General features: G+C 37.2%; 1 protein-coding gene across 2 annotated transcripts in view; it reads right to left on the bottom strand.

The window, feature by feature from the left end:
• Nucleotides 1-668: 668 nt before the first annotated feature.
• Nucleotides 669-24,350, bottom strand: part of MDFIC2 (MyoD family inhibitor domain containing 2) — a 105,512-nt gene continuing 81,830 nt past the window's right edge. For both annotated transcript variants that reach the window (XM_033200005.1, XM_033199996.1), the window contains 2 exons: nucleotides 12,938-13,159; nucleotides 669-3,389 (listed from right to left, as the gene is read on the bottom strand). In XM_033200005.1, coding sequence (XP_033055896.1) covers nucleotides 3,130-3,389; nucleotides 12,938-13,159 — 482 coding nt within the window. In that variant the 3' untranslated portion in view covers nucleotides 669-3,129. The remainder of the gene's footprint in view (nucleotides 3,390-12,937; nucleotides 13,160-24,350) is intronic.

The following is a 24,350-nucleotide window of genomic DNA, read 5'->3' on the forward strand; positions in this document are numbered from 1 at the left end:
TTAGAGGCACTGGGTCATGAATTCTGCCTATCAAATATTTCCATCTCTGCATTTATCCTTGAAAAAATGCTAATACACCCTTCCACAGTGTTTCCTATTTGTAAAGTTTCTCTGCCTGGATGTTTTCTTACTCCTTTGGAAAAAAACTGAAGCAGCTTTCGCTCTATTACCTTTGATTGTCCAGCATTGATAATTAATTTTGTAGGCCTATCAGCTTATGTAGTGGGAAAATTTCATTAGCAAGTTAAATGTAACTTCATATCTTCATTGCTTTCCATATTTTGTCGACGTTTACAGAAGCAATGGTTTTATAAAAAATCCCTTGAGCAGAGCAAAGACAATGTAGATATGTGGTTATAATGCTGTAGGAAAAATGCTGTTCTTCATTCTATATAAAGATTGTATGTTCTTAAATCTCTTTTATTCTAGCGTCCTTCCTTAAATCAGAATACTCTGTTCCCTGAGAAGTCCCATCTTAAAGAACAACATTATCTTTATTTGTAATCACAGGCCTTCATCATTGCAGAAAATATCTGAGCCTTCTCAGATTCTGATATTTGTATTTAATCAATAACCACATCCCTTTTTGATCTGCCTTACTTCTGCAATTGTATTTTCCCAGTTGCGTATGTTTCATTGTGAAAGAATTCAATTGAAAGAGCCATTCATGTTTGCAAAAAGGATGATGTTTTATTATTGGTTATAAAGAAAAGAAATTTCACACTTTGTATAACCGACCCTTTCTGTTGTAGCACGGTGAATTCTGAAAGTGAGGAACAAAGTTAACAAACCGTGGAAAGCAAGGCCACAGAAAGATCTTGTAGTGTTCTGACCACATTATCACATAAGACCTGGTGATTTTTATGTCTCTAATTGACAAGCATTCAATTCACATTTGAAATGCACAATCTTTGCATAATTTGAGGGTATGTAGAGTAGAAAGAATAAGGGAATGATAATTGAAATATTTAACACCAATATGGCATGGCCTCACCAATGATACCAGGTACCATATTATAAGAATAGGGTTCCAGAGACCCCTAGGTGTTCCTCCTTTAGTGACTAGACCACGGATAGAGGGCTAGGTGCTCAGAGAGGAGCCAGGAGGGATGGGACATAAGGAAGCACTAGGAGGTACAAGGGAACAACTGTTGATGAGTCGGTCTGGTAGTGTTTTAGTATTTTAATAACTGAACACCTGTGCCACTGTATACCAGCTGGACTAAGAATTGAGTAGTGCAGGTAGTCAGAAAATTAGAACCCATGTTAGAGTTCCTGACACTGCCAATAATTCACTGTGTGGTCTTGAATAAGTCAGTTCATGGGGCCTCTGTTTTCCCCTGTGAAATATAAGAAGGTTGCATAAGAACAACCTTATGTTCCCTTCCTGTTCTAGGAATCTATTTTTTTTTTCTTCTAATGATCTACAAGTTCTATGCATCGAGTATAGAGCTGTTTCTTCGAGCTTCTGAAAAGCAGAAATACTGTTTCATAGAAGGTGTGGGGTACTTTCATGCTCTGTGGTTTGTGAATAACATGATCATCAAACAGCAATGAAGCCAGCATTAACCATGGATGCACTGCGCTGCCAGGAGCAAGTTGAGAGTGGTTAAATGCCTTTTTAGAGGCAGTTTACAAATATTTTTAAAAGATGAATAGTTTTCAATGTTTGGGAGAATTTACTTCAAATTGGAAAAATGTGCTAATTTGCTGCAGAAATAAAGCAAATGGTGATTTTTCCTGAAATTTCCTAAGTCAGGAAAAAACAGGTATTTTGGAGTTTTCTTTTGTTATTGCTGTTGCCTTAAATCACAGACAAAAAATTCCCTCAACTCTCCATTTCACTTTTGTGTTCTTTGTTTGGTTACTCATGCATGATGCTTTTTTATATTCAATGAAAATATCAAGATATATCCATTGAAATTTAGCACAAAGTAATGAGCAATGTATTTGCCCAAGGACTATGGAATTGTTTATACAGAAAGTAAAGAAGATTCCAAACTAACTTTAACCTAGATGTGTTTTCACCACAAACTGTTTAAACTTATTTGAGACGAACATCACTTTCCAGTCTATATCACATCTTTTTCTTAAAAAAAAAATAAGTAAAAGAAGTACTTGACATAATTATTGATCACTTTAATTATCAGACAAGGAAAAACATATGGTTTCTGATGCACATGCCATATTAAGAAGCTTGGTGCTGAATAAGTACCCTCAATGTGTATTTCTTTCTGGTATCTATACAAATGATAGTTTTGTAAAATGAACTGAATCTGTTTTAATATCCTGTTGCTTATTGGACCTGACAAATAAAAATGAAGAAAGTGAAGAATTGATTGGGATCTTTTTTTTTTGAAACTTGCACATAATTCTCATTTATGCTTGTTAGAATAACTAACAGCCTTTCTGTAACAAATTAAGAATATGAATAACCTGTTATGACATAGTCATAGACATACAATAATATGGTCTAGAATTATAGTACTCTCTTGAAGTACACCATATTCAAAATTCACTGGAGATGTTTTAGAGACATCTGTTGTAATTACATGAACATGGTTTCTAATTCATTTAATTCCCTTTCCTACCTAAACTGTACATATAAGTGAATTTTAAGAGACTGTATAAATAAATTTTTAATTATAAAATGATGTTATACAATACATTATTAATAATAACCAACAATACATAATGTTTATGCATGAGTCCATTAGAAAGACGAGCTAATATATGTCAATTCTAAAAGAATGCACTAATTTGTCCTGAATTTGTGAATGAGGTTGAATCCGTGATGCAAGCTGATGAGTGCAATAACGCAGTGGCTTAACATGCTATTTTATAGTCAAGAAACATCTTGTACCTACGGCATTTAAGAGGTATTTAAGATTTGTTCATCACATGTGATCAAGAATCTTATTTTTCAGTGAGCCATGCGGTTGTGAAATTTGGAATAAGACCACTGAGTTGACAATACTAGCTTTCCTAGACAGGTGCAGAATAAAATGGCCTATAGCATCCAAGAAATGTGTACAGTCCTTACATTTCAGCACATGGAAATCAGTCTTGTTGTAATGGAATTTCCCACTGTGGCCAAAAGGACTGCCGGAACGTGGTTACTTCCCTGTACTAGCGGTAACAGATTTCTGAAATCTCCATGGCCAGTTCCAGACAGTCGCTGGTCTCGTGGCAAGATTCAAAAAGGCTGCAGTCCATGTCACAATTGCAGTTGCAATCATTCCGAGAGTGATTTTCATCCGAGGTGTGGTGATACCGGTGAGAGGGGCAGCACACTTTGATACACACTGTTTCGCACGTGCCGGGGAGCATCAGGAGACAGTCCCAAAACTGGCAAAACAGACAGGCGAGGATAAGGGAGGCACACTCCTCTGTTTAAAGAAGAAGGCCAATTAATAGTGGCACATCTGGGGGTGTCTATGAAGGGCGGGCATGTGTGCTGGGATACTTGATAACTTGCTAGCCAACTCTTAATTATTTATCCACATTAGAGGTAATGTACACCGTTCTTCTCTCAAGCTCCCCCACCCCCATGCCAGTGCTGACTCTACTTAAGTAATTGCTTTATTAACTTCCTGAACATTTCCTATTGATTCGACATAATCTGGTTATTTAAAGTGCTGTCACTTTTCTAAACTCCTTTATTTACTTTGCCTGCAAGGCTCTGGGAAGCCACACAATTAGCTACCTCTTTGGAAACCTTGCAACTGTCTGAAAAATTGCAGGGACTCCCCAAATACTTGGGGCTTAAGAAGCAATTAGGACTGGGGACAAGGAGAGACTGTACAAACGCCCTGTTTCTTATCATCAGGCTTTGTTATTTTTCAACATGGATTCCCATAAATCTGCCACACCCATATTCCAGTGCAAGCAAAAAGCACATTTCAAAACTTAATATAAATGCTTTTTAAAATAATCACAGCTTTTGGGTTGTGTTTTATTTTTAATCTCTGTTTCCGTTTCCCTCCAGTTATGTAAAGCCTTGATTTTATATTCAAGTTGTTTAAGTGTAATACGTCATCATATGCCTAAAAGGTTTTAAATCTTATCAATCCTCTTTAAGAAAATTGGTTTAAAAATTTACTACGCAGACTTGTAAAAATCTGGAAAGTATCTCTAAGGCATTGAAGGTAATTGGTAATTCTAGCCAAACAGCTGTGATGGGTTATAGATTATTATGTTTTTTGTTTCCATAAAGGGAATTAGTTAGAAGATGTAGCAGTTCTCTTGTTAAAACTATAACTTTTCTTTCTTTTAAGTTAAAAAAGTCTAAAAAATGTGTGACTGTTTTGTAAAAGGGTAGGTTAATGTTCATGTGATATATTATCTAATTAATTAAAATCAGTAATCTGAAGACTATTGATAATTGAAAGTAACATTCTAGCATGAATTGGAGAAAAATTTCTCCTCTAGATGGGCTTATTAATTGATTTAAGTTTGACTTTCATAAGGATCTATATTTGTCCCAATAAGAATGCTAATAACTTTGGTTTTCAGACTTTAGTCAATGGGGAGTGTATAAGCATAAGGAAGAGATTTTGCCTATAGTATCAGTGCTCTTATCGCCCTATTCATTTACTTTTCATTTTCCAGAAAACTCTTTTCTTTCATTATTCATATAATTATTAGTCTGTAAGTGAAAGAAAGATATGGAAACATCTTATGAAAAGGAACAAATATTTTAAAGAAAGCCACTTTGGTTTCTTGTAAAAACACTATATAAAGTTATAAGGTGAGTCCTGAATACAGGTAAACAAAAATCTTTCTTCTTTCCTCTTTTTCTCTCCATCCCTCTTTCTCTTACCTTCCCTTCCTTTCTTCCCAGAAAGATGGTGGTAAAGAACCATATCATGACTGTTATGACTACTTTAATTGTCATATATTGTTGCAGGTGCTGTGGCCATTACTCAGTATTTATAGTTTAGGCAGCAGATTCCACAATACCTCTACAGTGTACATACTCATCTCTTTGCCAAATATGCTGCATTTTTCTTCACCTAGAGCCAGCTTTTAGCATGTGACCAACTCTCCCATATCTCATAAGTCACCACAAGCCGCCCACAAAAATGCAAGAGTAAGTTAGTAATAGTACATAGACAGTTTCAACTAAGCTTTTCTGAAAAGGAAAAGATGGTCAAAGATGAGGGACATACAACCTCACCGAGTTTCACCAATATGAAGACCGCTGCTATAGCAGCCACTGGAAAAGAAGAGGCTGTCAGCAGATCATATTCCAAGTGAATACTCTGTGATCCCTCAGGCTGAATGCTCAAGAAACTTACTCAAGCTTATGACCATATAAAAATGAGTCCACTGGATCCTGTCCTTTATACATGCAAGGTTTAAAGTTTGCTTTGGAGCTAAGTAGGGCGGGAATGCAGGTGACCTTAAGGATAGGAGCTGGTGTTTCCTATCAGAGTGTGAAGGACCTGTTTGTAAAGTGGTCTTGTAATTTCCTGAGAGTGTACAACCTTTTGGTTCAATTGCTCTTGCCAATGTCTCCTCAAGTTGGCAGACTCTGGAGGTCTCGTCTTCTGATGTATACTGTAGATTTTATTTACAAAAGAAAAAAAAAGCTTTGGCTTAATCCTTTGGCCAAATTGGCACTTGTTTCCTTCTACCCACCTATTTTGCACTTGAGAATAGAGCCCTTTTTTTTTTTTTTTCTGTTTCTAAGTCAGTCCTTTTTATTTGGTTTTAAAAGGCAGAGTCTCTTGCCCAAAAACAACATGGTAACATTAATGAATTGAAAACAGATTTTTCCGAACTTTCAAGTGTGTTCCACACTTTTCCTAAAAGGCATGTTAAATAGTTCTACATGAGCAGGTAAAACTGTTTTGCATATGGCCAATTTTTGTTTGCACAAGCAGTTCAGGGGAAAATTTGCAACTGTTTGAAAAGAGTGTTGGATTTCCTCTTGTCCTGAATGAGTATATTTTTCTTTGCCTGCACTATTTCCTGGGGATTTAATGTTTAATAAATGTGATATTCAAAGTCATATCCCGTGATTTGCACCCCTTCTCAGCCCATTCAAAAATGTGTACCATATAGGCTATTGCCTGCCACACATCCCTTCTGCAACGTCTTCAAAACGTCTCACTTACCAAGGCCAAACTGCATTTTGGATCTCTCACTCCCCGGTCCTACGAATCTGTTCCTCCTCCTATTTTCTTTTATGGATGGCTCCTGAACACCCAGATGAATTCGGCAGAAACCTGGTAGTCATTCTTTGTCGTTTTGCTTTTCCTCATCATACCTTTCCCATGCAATTCATTGCTGAGTGCTGCTGATTCCACCTCAAATTCGTATTCAAAATCCACAAGCTGCTCACCACCTGCAGGGCCACCATCTTAGCTCTGGCCACCATCAGCCACCAGCAGGTCAACAGCAATAGCCTCCTGGCAAGGACACTCTGCTTCCACACCAGCCCACTTCAAATTCATCAGCTCCTTCGATATTTTAAATTCTGAATGTAAACAACTCACTCTCCCCTTAGAGAAAAGTGCCAAATCCTTGCCTTAGCCTACAAGCCCTTGCATGATTGGATTCCTGCCTGTTTCTCTGACTTCTGGACCTACTCTACTTACTTCATACTCACAGCACTCCAGCCACACTGACTAAATTGCAGTATTTGGAATGCACCTGGCTCAGGGTCTTTGCACAAGCTGTGTTTTTGCCTGCATTGCACACCCTCCTGTCCCCCAACTTCACCCAACTCCTATTCAAACCTTTAAGTTTTTAGCTTCAAACACCTTCCCTCTAAATCACATCCTTGCTGAAACTCTCACAGCAATCTCTTTTTTCTTCATAGCACTGACCATAGGATGGCATGAAATTAGTTTGTTACCTCCTCCTACTAGAATCTACGTTGCAAGAGGCAAAAAACCATATCTCTCTCTGGTTGACTGACTAAATCAATGAATGATTCTAACAAGTAAATATTGTAGTCCTCATTTTTTAGATGCAAGGACTAAGGTTCAGAGATTGTTTCTGACTGTACTAAATCCTCCCAACTGTAAGATTGTAGAGCAGAGATCCAAATCTAAGTCTTTCTGGATCCAAAGCCTTTGGTCTCTATCCCACTGTTATATGTGTCAACTATTTTGCCAAAAGCCAGTCTATAGCCCTCTATACTTTTTTGGGGGGTGTTTATTTCTCTTGTCCTTCTTTATTTAGAACCTTTGTTTTGTAACTTTTAAAAAACTTATTTAAATTCTTTTTTTTTAAACATTTATTAAGTTCAGGGGTCATGTGCTGGTTTGCTACATAGGTAACCTTGTGTCATGGAGGTTTATTAGACAGGTTATTTCATCACTCAGGTATTAAGTCTAGTACCCAATAGTTATTTTTGCTGATCCTCTCCCTCCTCTCCAATAAGCCCCAGTGTGTGTCGTTCCCCTCTCTGTGTTTATGTGTTCTCATCATTTAGCTCCCACTTATAGGTGAGAACATGTGGTATTTGGTTTTCTGTTTCTGTGCTAGTTTGCTAAGGATAATGGCATCCAGCTCCATCCATGTTCCTGCAAAGGATGTGATTGTGTTCTTTTTTACAGCTGTGTAGTTCTCTATGGTGTATATGGACCACATTTTCTTTAACTAGTCTATCATTGATGGACATTTAGTTTGATTCCATGTCTTCACTATTACAAATTTTGTGCAGGCCTCCACATACAGCTTACGCAGGTCTCCAAATAACCCTGAGTTGAGTACTATTATGATCCCTGTTTATGGATGAGGAAACTGAGATAAAGAGTGTTTAAAGGCATGCCCCAGGAAACACAGGCTATTGTGACACTGTAATTTGAATCCAGACTGACTCCTCCATAGTTTTTAACTAGGAAGCCAATCTGTCTTCCATAATATGCTCCCAGTTTCCTTCTGACACACTTGAGCATGGCACAGGCCACTGCCGGCTTCTTGATGGCCTGCTTCCCTCTCCATTCCCTCCTCTTGCCCTCCTCTGTGCTGGATTCCCAAGACTGGCAAAGAACATTTTCCAGTTGCTCTTAGTGGTTTCTGTCTAGATTCAGCCAACAGAAGGCAGTAAGTGGAACCTGCAAGATGGGAGGAAGAGAAAATTCAGGGTACTTCTCTTGCTCTTTGCTTTGGGTGGTGTCTTAGGCAGTGGTTTTATCTTCTCTCTGCTTTCATCTTTCTCTGAATGTATATCTTCCCTCTGTGTCTCTGGCTAATGGCAGTGACTGTGGTCTAATAGTAGTTAGTGACTAGTGGTCTATCTGATAGTGGTTAGTGACTAGTGGTCTAACAGTGGTTAGTGACTAGTGGTCTATCTGACAGTGATTGGTGACTGACTAGTGGTTTATCTGGTAATGGTTAGTGACTAGTAGTCTACTTGATAACAGTTAGTGACTAGTGGTCTATCTGCTAACGGTTAGTGACTAGTGGCCTATTTGATAGTGGTTAGTGACTAGTGGTCTTTCCAATAACGGTTAGTAACTAGTGCTGTATCTGATAGTGGCTATGACTTGTAGTCTATCTGATAACAGTTAGTAACTAGTGCTCTATCTGATAGTGGTTATGACTCACAATCTATCTGATAACGGGTTAGTAACTAGTGCTCTATCTGATAGTGGTTATGACTCGTAGTCTATCTGATAACGGTTAGTAACTAGTGCTCTATCTGATAGTGGTTATGACTCATTATCTGATAACGGTTAGTAACTAGTGCTCTATCTGATAGTGGTTAGTGACTAGTAGTCTGTCTGACAACAGTTAGTACTAGTGGTCTCCAAGTTCATACCAGTGCACTAGGAGTCTGGTGGGACGAAAGGAAGAGGTGGGAGAGGCTTCTTGTTGTTGCTAACGTCTGGATGGCTTACTGTTCACTGTATTTGACTTTTCTGCTCTTTGTCACAAGTTCTATGCGTATTAAATCTCCTCTATAGAACACCTGGCATCCTGGCAGAGGCTCTAATCACTGCTATTGAAGTGCCTACCTGGCTTTGCTTCCTTAAACCTGAATTAAAGAAGGTTTAAGATGGATCAGAGACCTGCAGGCTGTACAGTCAACAGTGGTGTTTCGCTGGGAGCAAAAAGCCATGACAAAAACCCCCTTGGGGTTCATTTCCTTTCTACACCCCGGGGCACCTTTAGGACATGGAGGCCGTGATGTGCAGAGTGATACCCTAATGACGCTGAAGAATTAACACAGCTTCCAGAGGTGTTAAATATACAACTGGGGACTGGCTAATTAGGAGGGAGAATCTCTCTCACTAGAAAGCATCATCTTTAATTAGACTGGAAAAGATGGCAATGCAAGGAGGTTCCACAAGTGTATTTGAGGGGCGCCTTATGGCTGCGGTCCTGCACTACCTGATTCTGCCCTCCCAACTTTGGATCTTGCCATCTTGGTGCCCATGGTTAGGAGGTGGGAGGGATAAGAGCAACCACAGTAGTTCCAGTAGTTCCTGAAGCATTTCTGAGCTGCTGAAGCACACCTCCTGCTACCCCAGGACTCCTTATCCTAAGCGGCAAGAATCGTTCTCCCGGAAGTGACCCCAGACAAATCACAGTCCTTCCTCTTCCTCCTCAAAGCAAAGAAAAAGAAAAGAGCCAACATTATACCAGCCCAAAGCCAGTATTTTAATACACTAATATGCTATCACAGAGAATTCAGCATCATAATGAGATTCATGACACTATGAATCCACTGATTACTAAAAGTTTCCAAAAGTATAAAAATCGGTTCCCACTCCCCCACATTGAGTTCTTTAAAAAAATGTCTGTAATGTAGAATGGGAATAAATAAAGAGTGATTGAATGCCTTTCTCTAGCTGGGGTATCATCCCTGATGTTATCAATTTTAATAGCTACTTAAATATGTCAAGATCTATTTAAGTTCAGACAAGCACAACTAACACTCAAGTCAGTTCTTTAGAACTAGAATGACTAGATTTCGGTGATACTAAGTAAATTTGTGCTTATGTTTTTTTCTGAGCAAATGAACTGAAATAATTATAAAATTGAAACATTTTATAAGGTGACACTAGTGCATTTAATTGTATGAAATTTACAGTGTAGAAAATGCAATCATTTTATTCAGTAGTCCATGGTGTAATTAAGACTATTCTTTTGAGGTATCTTGTATTTATGATTTTCCTCTTCCACCTGGATGAGATGCCTCAAATTCAAAATTATACATCAATTAGGTATATTCTCAGGATTATTTTTAAGGGGACTGTTTTCTAATATCATGTATATTTCTGGTTTTCTTATCCACAGAGAAGCTTTCACAATCAGAAGATTGCAGAAACAGAAGTGGGGACACGGATAGTCCTCTGGACACTTTCCATTTTATTCAGGAAAGGGACCACACACGATGAACCACAATTTAGTAATAAAGTAATGTTTCAGCACACAGTGTGTGATGTGCAGTAAAGATCCTTTTAAATTCCCATCAGAGCACACACCATGAACTGTGCTAATGGATGTAACACATTTTACAAAATCTGCATGTGTGAGGCTTTTCCATCCTGTTTTAAGTGGGGCAATGTATATAAATAATAGATATTAGCAATTAAGCATCTATTCCTATGCACTCATTTATACATTCGAAAATAAATTAGCCACAAACTACATGAAAGTGGATGCAATATTCTCTTTTCCCTTCTGTTTTCCCTGCTGTTCCTGAAAGATATTTCTGTATTTATCTCGGTACGAACAATGACCCCAGCTCTCAATTTCTGCATCCTTAAATTAATTACAATTACTATCAAAAATTCTCTAAAATGGAGTGAGTCTGACTTAACTCTTGATTTCCTTGATGTTTGCTGTTTAGGATAATAAGAGTTTTTTATCACTCTTTGGGGGTCTTAGGCTGACTTCTTTTCCTTTCTCTTTCATCCGGGTGCCAAAAGCTCTTACTTCACTGGGGAGATTTTTCACACGGGAGGAAAAGGACAAGTGGACTATCACCTATGTGGTCAGCTTACAACCTGAATTTCCTGGAAATAATCTAATTTAATTATCTTCATGGATCTCCTTTGCTCTTTGAATGAAGAGTAGTCAGCTATTTTTTTTTTTTTTTTTTTTTGCGTGAGGCTCTTGGGTGTCAGTTGCCATTTTAATGAAGTAGTGATTTGGACCCTTTCCTGAGAATACAAGAGTTCAGGTGTCATGCTAGTTGGCTTGGCCCCTCTTATTCCTCCAGTATCCCTGATAGGTCAGATCACAGTGATTGTGGGGGGAAGTATGTTTCACTGTGTGGATATGTACAATGGCAATTCCCAGTTCTGGGATTTAACTTAATTCAATTATTCACATGATAAGCAGCATCCACACATTCCTGGTAAAATTTGATAAAATTCTGTAGCATCAAGATGCTTTTAAAGAGGCCTCTCTGCTGTTACGTTTTCTTGACTGGGATTCATCTCTACCAAAGCTAGAGACTTGAGTATCATCCTGAATTCAGAGTCATAATCTGATAGCTACAGGTCAAAGTTGGCCCAATGATGTGTTGTTGGGAGTATCTTGAGCTTTGTAAAATAAATACAAGTAATGATCAACACTGGAAAACTTAGAAATTTTACATAACACTTCTGGTCTCTGGATTTTCTTGGAAACTTCAATATCTGGCAACTCTGGCCCTGTATTTCCTTCTGGCAACAATCAGCTGGTACTGTGTTGAGGTAGTGACCTTTAGATGAGCCATGCGCTCTCCAGCTTGCCATAGTCCTCACCAATTCCTATTGTTTACTTCCAGCCTACTTAGTATTCATATTATCCGCAGGCAACTATAGGCAATTAAGCCTGTAGTTTCTGTCCTAAAGCATTCATGACAACATGTGCACAAGATACCACATACATAGCATGTGTTAGAAACCCTCCTTACTTTCCAAAATTGTAATCACAATCATGGCTGAAATTGAGTACCTACTGTGTACCAACTTTTGTACTAGGTGCTTTATACATGTTATTTTATTTGATCCCCAACATATCCCATGGTGTTAACGAGCCTATCATATAATCAGAGACTGAAATTCAGAGATGTTAAATTTAAAAAACATGCCCAGTACTATACAGTTAATAGACTTCAGAGGCAGAAGTGAAACTTGTGTGATTCCAAAGGTGCTGTTATTCAAAGTTTATTTAATCTTTTTTCTTATTTTCAAAAAGTAAATATGAATTTAAATGTAGACCAGAAACCATACCTTATTACATTTTCCTTTGAGAAACTCCAGACTGTCTTTAAATGCAAATGTAGATACTGAACACTACAAAATTCTTGAATGGTTTGTCTCCTGTAAAGGTCATTGCAAAGTTAACCTGAGTAAAATTCCATATCTTGGTGTGGAGTCCACAATTTTGAACTTTGTTTGGCTGATTGTTTATTTATCACCAAATCAATTTGAAATTGGCTTTGCAAACGAAACGTACCCTTTATATCATATATAGGGATGGTTGGGTCTAGGTTTGCACTGATCAGAATGTCTAGGGATACTACCCAGGGGAACCACTCCTTTCTCATAGATTGCTGAGGTAAGCATCTTAATTTTTTGTGCTGTCTATACTTATATATTTCCAGCATTTTAATACTATTTCTCTCTGCCTTCTTCTCTCTGACTAGAGGTATAGACTGAATAGTTCCATATCTGAGGAGAGAAAGAAGTTTTCCATTTTTCTTTATCTGCCTCATAGCCCCATAGCAAGAAGATTATGTCCCACCCCAGCTATTTAAAACATGCTGCCTCCGATTCCCAGCTTTGAGAGCAAACAATCTGCCAAGCGCCTCATAACTGCAAAGTGACCTTGACATATGTCATTCACCAGAGTTTTCAAATCAGTCTTCCTGTTTAATATTCATAAAGACTTTTTTTTCCTAACAGCATATGTGATGATTTTACAGGGGATGGGGGTTGGGAGCTTTATTTAGAGATGGTTTGAATTCTGAGAAACATACCATCAGTGTCTCTGTGATGAACTGAAGTATCAGTTTGGAGGTAAGAAAATGTTGTTTGGCATTCTTCAAGGGAGGACAGTGATGTGCTGGATTCTGACAGTTTTTTCTCATTGGGGTTTTCCTTGGCTGGTCCATCTGTGATATTGAATTCAGATACTGAATTTATAACGATAGCATTAATGGGTTTCTCATCTGCATGCTTTTCATTTGTGAGTTGCGTATCTAGACGAAAAAAGAAAAAACACATACAGAAACCCACTATATGTGACCTAGTGACCTAAGAATGGACATTTGCAGAAATTTTCACATTTGACTTTTCTAAGATTAAAGTCTTAAGAAAAAGAATGAAGTATTATTGAGCAAGACAATTTTGAATAACAATATAAGAAAGAAGAGTGCAATCATTATAAAATTTTATAGACATTGCAAACTTTACTTATCATGGTAATTTGTGACACTTATTTATACTTTTTTTTTTGGTGATAAATAGGGAGAATCAAGCAATTCATTCACTTGGATCAACAAAATCTCATAGTACATTGACAGCCTCCTCTCATAGTGTATTATGTGTATAATCTGAAGAGCAGGATAAGGATCTCATATGGTAGGCAATATTGCTGAGTTATTCATATGATCTCAATCAAGTCACTTTATTACTTTGTTTTTACAAATCTCATTTTCCTCCTCTCTAAAAAGAAAAATGCATATAAATGAATAGTCTATAAGCTCATTCCTGCTTCTGTCCTCATAACCTCACGGTGGCTTTCTCTGCCTTGGTATTTAAGTTCCTATTCAGGTGGTAACTTGTATGGCTTTGGGGGTATGCTTCTTGGGAACATGCTTTATTTCCACGTAACTGTCTGGCACAATAGTTAGAGATGTTCAGGGAATTTCCAGCAAAGTTCTTGACTGAGATTCTGGTTTGGAGAGCCATAGAGAAGGCTGAGAAATCCCAAGTGTTCCATGTATTTTACATCTCCTGTACAGTTGGCCCTCCATATCTGTGGGTTTCACATCCCCGATACAACAAATCCTAGATACACAGATAGAAAATATTCAGAAAAATCTCCCCAAATAAGAATGTAACAACAAAAATGACACAAATAAAAAACAATACAGTATAACAACCACTTACATAGCATTTACATAGTATTAGGTATGATAAATAATCTAAAGGTCAAGTAAAGTATATGGGAGGATATGCATACGTTATATGCAAATACCACATCATTTTATATTAGGGACTTGAGCATCTGAAAATTTCGGTATCTGTAGAGTCCGGGAACCAAGTCCCCTCAGACACTGAGGGACAACTGTATGCATTCTCCTGCCACGTAATGATTGGGAGTCTGCTCTGCAACAGGCGCTGGGCTGTATACTGGGGATAGAGGGATGACTAAGACAGGCACAGACCTTGACCTTCATGAGCATCAAACAAATCATCAAAGAAATAACTGTAAGTTACAGGATTGAGAAGTGTAAGCATATCATAAAATCATGTCAGAGAGGACCAGACTGGGTCATGGTGCAGCTAATTTATAACTTCCTTACGGGCTCATGATGCCCAGGAACAACTTAAAACCTGAACAAGCAACAGTCCTCATGGTTTGGTGGCGCAATTGGGAGGTGGTCAAGAGGTGTCTTTGGGAATTGCATTACCATTGTTAACACAATGCCTTGTTGGTTCACATTGAGTGACTGAAATTAATAATACAGTTGGCAACCTGGTTTGATTTTACCATGCTTATGCAGCTCGGTGCAAGAAACATATTCTTGCCAAGTCCATCTTTATTTCCCTTCCAAGGTTGTTTCTTAGTTTAGGGCCAATGGAAATGTCTACTGTGTTCTGCCTTCTAAGGCAATGGGTTCTAGACTTTTCTGCAGAGTAGAATCACCCAGGAAATCTTTTAAAAATTCAGAATTTTTAAAGCTCTTGTATTCTCCTCTTCAGGAGACCAATTAAATCACAATCCTTGGTGGGACGGGAGAATTTTTGAAGCTCCTCAGGTGATTCTAACATGTAGACAAGTTTGGGAATCACGATGCCAGGGATCTTCTGCATTTGAGACTAGAGAAAGAGAGAGAACAGCCCGCTGACCTGTGCATCAGTGATTTTCAGAAACCGATCTTAAGATGGTTGCTTTCCAAAGACTCTTAACTGGCACCAGAACTATCAGTCTGGTATACACAACTGTCTTAGGTCATTTTTGTCTCTTTCTGATCCTCCAAACAGCCTTGGTTTTCAACAATGTTTAATTTCTATTCTCTTCCTTTTATGTGCTGGCTTTAAATTTCTTGGTTGTGGTTTCATCCACCATAAAAAGGATTGGCAGAAATAGGGATTCAAGAAAACATCTATTGTTGAAAGCAATTAATGTAGTATTGAATATTGAAGTGGAATCAGCCTTACGGATGAGAGAACACTAGGCTTCCTCTAACCCCAGAGGGATTCACCAAATTAATGATATAATGATGATGATGACGATGACGATGAAAAATCATAATTAGTTTATTTTTCTTACTTGGGTATCAAAGCATCCAGTAATCAGTTAATATTGGAGATAGATGGACATTCAAATGATGTCTTAAAACACTAAGAGCAGCATCAATATTTTGGGCCAGATATTTTTCTGGCATGGAGAGATTGTAGGATGTTTAGTGGTATCATAGTCTTTTATCCACAAGATGCTAGTAGCACCTGACCCTTTAGCTCATGACAATGAAAAATGTTTGTAGATATCGCTGCATTTCCCCTGTGGGACAAAATCATCCTGGTTGAAAACCACTGCTTTACACACACACACACGAACACACACAGCGTGGCATGTATCTTATGTCAAGTTCTATGTTACCACTTATATGCCTTATTGAACTTAAGCGTCACAAAGACTCTAGGAGGTAGATATTGTTAGCCTCCTTGAACAGATGGGAAATGTATGAATGGGTATCCCCAGTTAGCAGATGAATGAAGGTAACCAAGGCTTACAGAGTTTATTTAGGTAAATTGTCCAAGGCCTCCTCCTTATTCAGTAGTAGAACTGAGATTCAAATCTAGGCCTGGTGGATTCCAAAAGCTTTGTGCTTGTCCTTTTCCCTTTTATATTATGCAATATTTTCTCTAATCTATTCTTAGCTTTTATCCCTCCTTCCTAACTACTGAGAATGCACATCAGCAAAACCTTCTCACCCTAAATACTGCGATGTGTCACCTGCCCAAAATCGAGCCTTGCAAATAGCTGAGTTTTACACACTCGCCTTTGCCTAAGCAGTCTTTGCAAAGCAAAACTACCTTCTTTGCACACTCAGGGAATCCTGCTTGTTCTGTTACAGCTGCTTTATCCCATACATTAGAGAGCAGCTCAGAAAGAGCTGATAGATAACGAGACCTTGATGAGTATGGAGATTGCAGCAGCTATTTACTTAACAGAATTAATTAACAATCAGTTCAAATTATCACACGTAGTCAGGCTGCATGTAATTTAAATTGCTTTTGCACAAAGTAATTCAGTAACAAAAAAAAGTTGGATAGAGGTTACTGGAATGTAAGAACATGCGGAGAATACAGTATACAGCCAAGTGGTATATGATTCTCTTTTTAATTTTGTGACAATTTTAAGTATAGCATTTTGAATGTAAGTAGTGTGCTACATTAAGCAACCATTTGGAGCACACTAGGCTTGTACTGAGAGAATTTTATGGAGAAGTTAAACTGCCATTCATAAAGTTATTTTAATTCTATATCTCTGTTTATATTTTTATTTTTTTTCATTCCTCAGTGGGAACTATCTGTTGCTCATTAGAAAGTCATCTGACATGCACACATTTGAGAACCCAGTCTGTTCAAACCAGAATTCTGACATCTGAAGTGAGTCACAATTTTTGGGTGAATGTTACTGACATCTTCCATCTCTTATAGATGATGCTAACAATAATTTCATCATATTCAGATTCCTTCCTTTATGGTATCATTTGACATTGCACCCAAAGTACTACAAAGTAGCATAAGCTCAAAGGAGAAACATAAAAAAGTAGTATCACTTCTTCTGTAGAGAAAATTATTTTAGAGTTAAATAAGGAACTTGTGAAACTATATTTGGGATGTTATTCATAGTTCTTGACATTAACTTAGAGAAAATAATTTTTTTACCAATAGTTAAAAACAAACCAAAATTAGGACAAAAAAATAGAAGCTCATCTATATTTCTTAGAAAAAAATTAAAGTGAATCTTAAACATCAGTGAAATAGAAAATTCATGTTTGGGCTACAGGTAATTGCAAGAACGAATGGACATAAACTTAAGTCAGAGAAAAGAGAGACAGCTAATTAAGTTTTTATTATTGTTGAGCAAATGTTATTAATTTAATTCAATTAACATTTATTGAGTACCCACATGCAACGGATGAATCAATGTGACAGGAGCTATTAATTTATTTACTCTAAGTTATTAAGAAAACGTTTTAATGATTTTCATTTTTGATCACTAAATGTGACTTTGTAATTTTTGCGTCCGTGTTTTCTCTCATTTGAGTCTTTATAGATAAAAGCATTGAAATGATAAATAACCACTATGTCCTCTTCTCTAGGTCCGCTGATTCTATTCTTGTTTTTTCCTTTCTTTTCCCATTTTCCTTTCCCTTCTTTTTTCTTTTCCTTTTCCTTTTTCCCTTCCCTTCCCTTCCTTTCCTTTTCCTTTTTCCTTTCCCTTCCTTTCTGCCTTTCCCTTCCCTTCCCTCCCCTTTGCCCTTCCCTCCTCTTTGCCCTTCCCTTCCCTTTGCCCTTCCTTTCCCTTCCTTTCCTTCCCTTCCCTTCCTTTCCTTTCCTTTCCCTTTTTCCTTTTCCTCCCTTTCTGCTTTTCTTTTGCCTTTCCTTTCCTTTCCTTCCCTTTCCTTTCCCTTCCTTTTTTCCTTTTCTTTCCTTTCTGCTTTTCTTTCTCCCTTCCCTTCCCTTCTTCCCTTCCCTTTGTCTTTTCTTTTACTTTGTCCTTTCCTTCTCCCTCTCTGGTGTAATTCCTTGACTGACCATTATCAGCTTCTGTTTTCTTCCAGCTCCTTCCACGTATTTGTTCCTTAAGACTTTGTCCTCTTAGTTTCTTTCTTCCTACACTACCCTTAAAGGCCATATTTGTCCACACTCACAACATCATTGATTTCTTTATGAAGTTGGCCCCTAAATCTTTATCTAGCCAGCCAGAGATGCAGGCAATATTTGCCAAGCATAAACTACATGCCTGGCACTGCACTAACCACTGCAGAATTCAGAGAAGAACAACAAATGGTTTCAGTCCTCAAGAAGCTCATAGTCATCACAAATTACAGTTTCACACTTGTAACTGTCTATTGGACATTTTATGTGGGTAACTAGCAAAATCCTTTCAATTATTATGTCTCTTTCTACTAAGTCCCTCATCTCCCCAACCTGGATAACTCTGGCTATCCCTGGAGAAGTCATAATTAATTTGTCTTTATTGTATTGCCATTTTTCCAGTTCCCTGGGCTTAAAACTATTCTTTGGCCCTATCCCTCCATCCAATCATTTACAAGTTCTTATTTATTCCTTCTACTAAACATCTCTCAAGTCCATGTCTGCTTTTTCATTTCCATTACTACCACTCAGATTTAATCCTCTCTGCCCTCACATCTGGACTCTTTTTCTGAAGTCATTGGCTCTGAATATAGTGACAACTTTCTTCAAGATATCTTATGCATTATAATCAAAATTATACTTTGGACAATATTCTTCTGATAATATTAGTCATAAAGAAAGCAAAACACACACATCATGAACACACACACAAATATTAATGGCTCACTATTACCTGAATATTTTCCCATTTTCTCTCTCTTTTTTTGAGACAGTGTCTCACTCTGTCACCCGTGCTGGAGTGCAGTGGTGGTGGTGCAATCACAGTTTACTGCAGCCTCAACCTCCCAGGCTCAGGTGATCCTCCCACCTCAGCCTCCTGAGTAGTTAGCACTAAAGGCGTGCACCAACACGGCAAGCTTATTCTATTATTATTATTATTATTAATTTGTATTTTGTGCAGAGACTCAGTTTCACCATGCTGCCTGGGCTGGTCTTGAACTCCTGGGCTCAAGGGATTCATCCACCTTGGCCTCCGAAAGAGCTATGATTACAGGGGTGAGCCACCATGTCTGGCCTCCATTCTCTCTCCCTCCTCTCTCTCTATTTATTTTGTTTTTCTTTTTAGAGACAGATTCTTGATATGTTCCCAGGCTGGACTAGAGCTCCCGGGCTCAAATGATCCTTTCACCTCAGTCTCCTGAGTAGATCTTTTTATTCTCATTTAACCTACAAATTCTATTGCCAAGTTGCCTATGGAAACAGGTAGCTTGTTGCTAAGTTTTTCTTGTGAGCAGTAAACTCCAGAAGCCTACATGGAAATTATTACATAAGACTTTAAGGTAGGGTGATTTTAATTTTAGTTCTAGGCCAAAACATTTAAAGTGAGTGTATATTTCAAATGTATAGACCATTTTTTAAAGCTATAATGGTGAATTATGTTTTCTCTTGGATTTAAACTATACTCCAGCTTAGAATTTAGTACTGTAATTATCCGTGGCTGAAATCAGACCAAGGCAGACAAGTGACATTTCAAGGTATAAGCTACCAAACCATTAACAAACTGTATAGAGAAAAAAAGTTTTTTCCTTTGTATGAAAATTTTGTAAAGTTCATTCAAATGTTAGAAGTGATTTTTGTTGTTAAAATATATGATTATACTCTCCACAGCTTGGTAGGTAATAATACAATATAAAAAATGTAGGAAATCATTCAACATGATCAAACATGGTGAAAAGTATCAGCCAGGGTCAGAATCATCATTTTTTAGATGTGTAGATCACTATTATTTTTATATTGAGTAAAATTTGAAAACATACAATGGCTGAAAACAAAACAAAATTAGGAAGATGAAGATTTCTTGACATTGAGAAAAGCATAATAAAAGGTGATTGATACTCAAAGAAGCTATGTTTTCAAGAAAAACATATTTTCTTCTTTGAAAGCTGAGTAATAAAGCTGAGTGGATAATTTTCTCCAGTTGAGGAATGAAGCCTTCTAAAATTTCCTCACCTTTTTGAAATGAATGGAAATAAGTAACTATGGAGTATTCAATTGCTACATCAATTGCTACATTGAATTTGGGTTCATTAAATCTAATTTGGGAGGGAGGATAAATAAGATAAAATATATTTGACATTTTTTCTTTAATTTTCAAATGGCAGCTCTGGTTGGAAGATGTCCTTTAAAAACTTTCAAGTTAAAGTCATAGTTGTGTAAATCGTTGTTTTGATTTGTCTTCTGTAGCACTTCAGCTAAAATCCTGCCTCAAGAAACGTTAGATGAAATGTTTATCAAGGGCTATGAGAAGAGGACATTTTAAGCCTTTTCAATCAGCCTTAGTAAATCTTTTTTAAAAAGAGAGAAAAGGCTAAAGTATATTATTCCTCCAGAAATAATAGAAGTGAGTGTTCAAGGTGAAAAGGATTAAAGAGTACAAAAGAACGAGGGAAGAAGGCTGAGCATGGCCCCCTCCCCACGCTTCCCTGACACCTGCAAAGCAACTTCAATTTTTGGGGGCTGAAGTGGGCTTTTTTTTTTTTTTTTGGTCTAACTATTGTGGATAATTACTTCAGTTTTCTGCCCGCCGCTATACTTTGCACCTGTAGACAGACATAGGCTAAGTGATATACTTTTATAGCTGGATCATAAGCTGGTAACAAGGAACAATTGACTCCTAAGAGATAGTTGAATCTTCTTCAGACATGAAAGCAGTTTGCAATTATGAGTCTCCATTTCATTTTTATGCAGTTACCTTCAGTTTAATGTTTGTAAAAAGTGTCTCAAGAAATAAAGATTATGTTATCCGAGAAAAAAAATGGTTAGCAGTTTTTATAGTTTGATGCACTTGGATTAGTAATAGGTTTAAGGCTCTGAAAAAATAAATGAAGCCAATCAGGCTATAAACTCATGCATGATTGGTATTACATATACAGTCAATTTTTTACTATCAGTGTTTAAATATAAATGTTAAAAATAAACCATAATTATTCAAAATATTCTCTATTATGTTAAAACCATCACAATTTATTCATCCGAACTATTTGAGTGTCACTTAAAGTCTCTTATGTGCATTATCACATTTGAAGCTCACAACAGTTTTGCAAAGTATTATTATCATTATCACATGAATGAGGAAACGGATAGAGGGTCAGAGATTTTAGTGGTTTGCCCAAGATTACCCCGCTGGTAAGGGGCACAGCTAGTACTTGAACTTATGTCTTCTAATTCCTACAGCAGTCAGACTTTGCATTTCCAAACTGCTTCAGAAACCAAGCACTCTGATACGAGCTTGAGATACTTTCTGAAATAAAACTGCTTTGTCCCTTCTGACTTACTCCTCTCCAGGTTAATTGATCCTGCTGGTATTTGATTAGCAGGTACTTTGTATGTAGGTTCAAACCCAGAATTCCTATTTGATAACTAATAACTGCTTTTTCCAAACTTACCCCTCAAAACCCACTGTAAGAAGCCTCCTACAACTGTCCCCTGCATCTCCAATCAAAATTGTTTCCTTTGGGAGCCCCCAGAAATCCAGGTTGATATCCTCACTAGAGCCCTTAGTTTAGTTTATAATACTGTGGTTAATTGTGGATGTATTTCTCCTCTCCTTTCTGTTGGGAACTCCTTGAGGAAATACATAAGCCATGTAGCTCAATTTCTCAGAACTTAGCATAGTGCCTGGCAGAAACAAACAAACAAACAAACAAACAAACAAATTTCAGCCAACTGATGACCTGACAGACTAAAGGTGGGGTGTCTTGGTTTTCGGTTGACAATGGACCCATCCTTAGGGGAGGTTTTCTGAGCACATCCCAGTGGTCCTCCTTCCACATTCTCTGTAGACCAACTGATCCTAGTAAAAGTCTATAAATTTCTGTCTTTTGTGGTAAAACACATCTTGGTATTTTATTTTGATTTGAATGCAACATTTGCATTGATATCTGTAAAACTGTGAAGAATACAAAATGATACAAATAAATTAAAATCTATAAAGCTACCATTTTTAACACACTGTTCTATTTGTTTCACAAAAATGTAAATATCTGGTATATATGTATTTTATATTTATAGATTTATATGTATGTATCTACATATTTGTATTTATGTTTCATATTTGCATATTAGGATATATATTCTAATTCTAATTTATATATAAATAAATATACAATTATAATATATCAACATAATTAGATTAATAATGAATAAACTATTTCAATTACATATCTGATTAATACTACATATTCTAATTATAATTTATATATATATAAACTTACAGTGCTTCCCAGATGCCATTCATTTTTCTAAGAGCTTTGCCTATATTAACCCATTTCATACTCCCAGCAACCCTTTGTGGCAGGTACTACTAGTGTCATTGCTATTTTTCACATGAGGACACAGAAAACACAGGGATATCAAATAATTACCCAGAGTCACATAACCAGTAAGTGATGGAGCTAGAATTTTAACTAAGGCAGCCTGGCTCCAAGTCCATGTTCCTAACAGGCTAGACTGTCTGTCTAGATAGAATTTTTTTAAAGTGGAATTTTATTGAATATAATGTATTATAGATGCTACCATTGTATTGTAACCATTTCCCTTCATCCTAAAGATTATTGAAAAACATACTCAGGTCTCTGCTCAAATGTCACCTCCCGGGTGAGGCAGGCCTTCCCTTACATTACATCAAAAACAGTGCTTCCCAATCAGGGCAGATTTTGCCCCCAAGGGAATGGAAATTTGGCAATGTCTGGAGATAATGTTTATTGTTATGACTGGGCTAGGTACACTAGCATTTTGTGGGTCAAGGCCAGGGATGCTGCTGAACAACCTATTATGCACAGGGACCTCTCCCCCTCACCACCAAAACCCATAAAAAATGTGGTTTCAAATGTCAGTTGTGCCAAGACTCAGAAATCCTTTAATCTCATAGTCCTGATCACCAGCCATTGCTATCACATCACTCTGTTTCATTTTTCTGCACAGTGGTTTTAAAAAATATCTTATTTGTTTATTTGCTAATGGTGTGCATGGATTTCCCGCCCTTGACTAAAATGCCGCCTAATGAAAGTTTGTCTGTGTCAATTAACTGCTATATCCTAGAAGAGGACCTGGCATACAGCAGGTACTCAGTATATAGGGAATTAAAGAACGCTTAGCATTTCTTACATGGTGAATAATAAACTAACAGTTCCCCCATTCAACACAAATGTAGACAGTTTCTATTTTTTGCTACCGTGAATACTCTTGAAAGAAATATTGTTGTCATGATTGTAAAATACTTATTTATTTGTGTAGATTGAATTAAGAGAAAAGGACCTATTGAATTAATGGTTGAATTTCTCAAGCTTTTAATATAATTTGCTAATTGCCTTCCAGAAAGATTGTGTCCATTTAGACTTGTACCAACAGGGATTGGGAGAAATTTTGTCTATTCTCTGATCTTTCTAGGTTTTACCACTAAAATATTTTACTTTTATCAATTTAAAAGGAACTTTGATTTAAGTGTCCAATTTTTCCTACAGCTGAAAAAACAGTTTTTCACTATAAGAGGTAGAAGGTGTTTTCGTATCCACCACCTTTCTGTGGACGTTTTGTTTCACAACTAGATTCATTGGTAATCTGAAATCTCTTGCATGATATGGAATTGGGCAGTTAAAGACATCCAATCTGTATTTATAAATCAGTAAATTATTGTTGAAAAATACTTACTGAATGATCATTGAACCTGGTTTATTTAGCTAGTTCTGTCTCTGAGTTATGAGGACTTGGGGGTGACATACTGTTGGGTGGACTTTAGGAGGCTCCCTATCAGCATCTATCAGGTTAAAACCATTTGTACTGTACCTGCATAAATGTAGGATGGAAATAAGATCTATACAGAGGCCTTGGAGAAGCCAGAAGTCAAGCCACATTGTTGGAAGGACAAGAAATCACGGGAGCAAGGGAACAGAGGATCAAACCATATGCTTATTTATAACTCCTTTTGCCCAACTCTGTGTGCCCAATGAACTATGGAATCTTTCAAAAGGCCTCACTGGGGATTTAAGATCTATTTTCTTGATAGTCCACTTGGTGGAAATTTAGCCCAGTGATCTCCAAAGTGGTATATGTATACCTGGAGGAGGCGCAAATCTATCCAATGGGGTTAGAACACTTATTTCTATTTTTAAATCCTAATATAATAACTATTTTTGCATGTTTTATAATGTTTAGTACCGTGAATATGGTAGCATATGCCTCCATTGTGTATGCATGTGCACATGGATGTATACAGATGCATATATGCATGCATTAGGTGGGCTTGCTATTTTTCCCTTTTTTACTATTAAA

The sequence above is a fragment of the Trachypithecus francoisi genome, unplaced genomic scaffold, assembly GCF_009764315.1.
Source record: "Trachypithecus francoisi isolate TF-2019V2 unplaced genomic scaffold, Tfra_2.0 Lachesis_group0, whole genome shotgun sequence".
In the NCBI taxonomy this organism is placed as follows: domain Eukaryota; kingdom Metazoa; phylum Chordata; class Mammalia; order Primates; family Cercopithecidae; genus Trachypithecus; species Trachypithecus francoisi.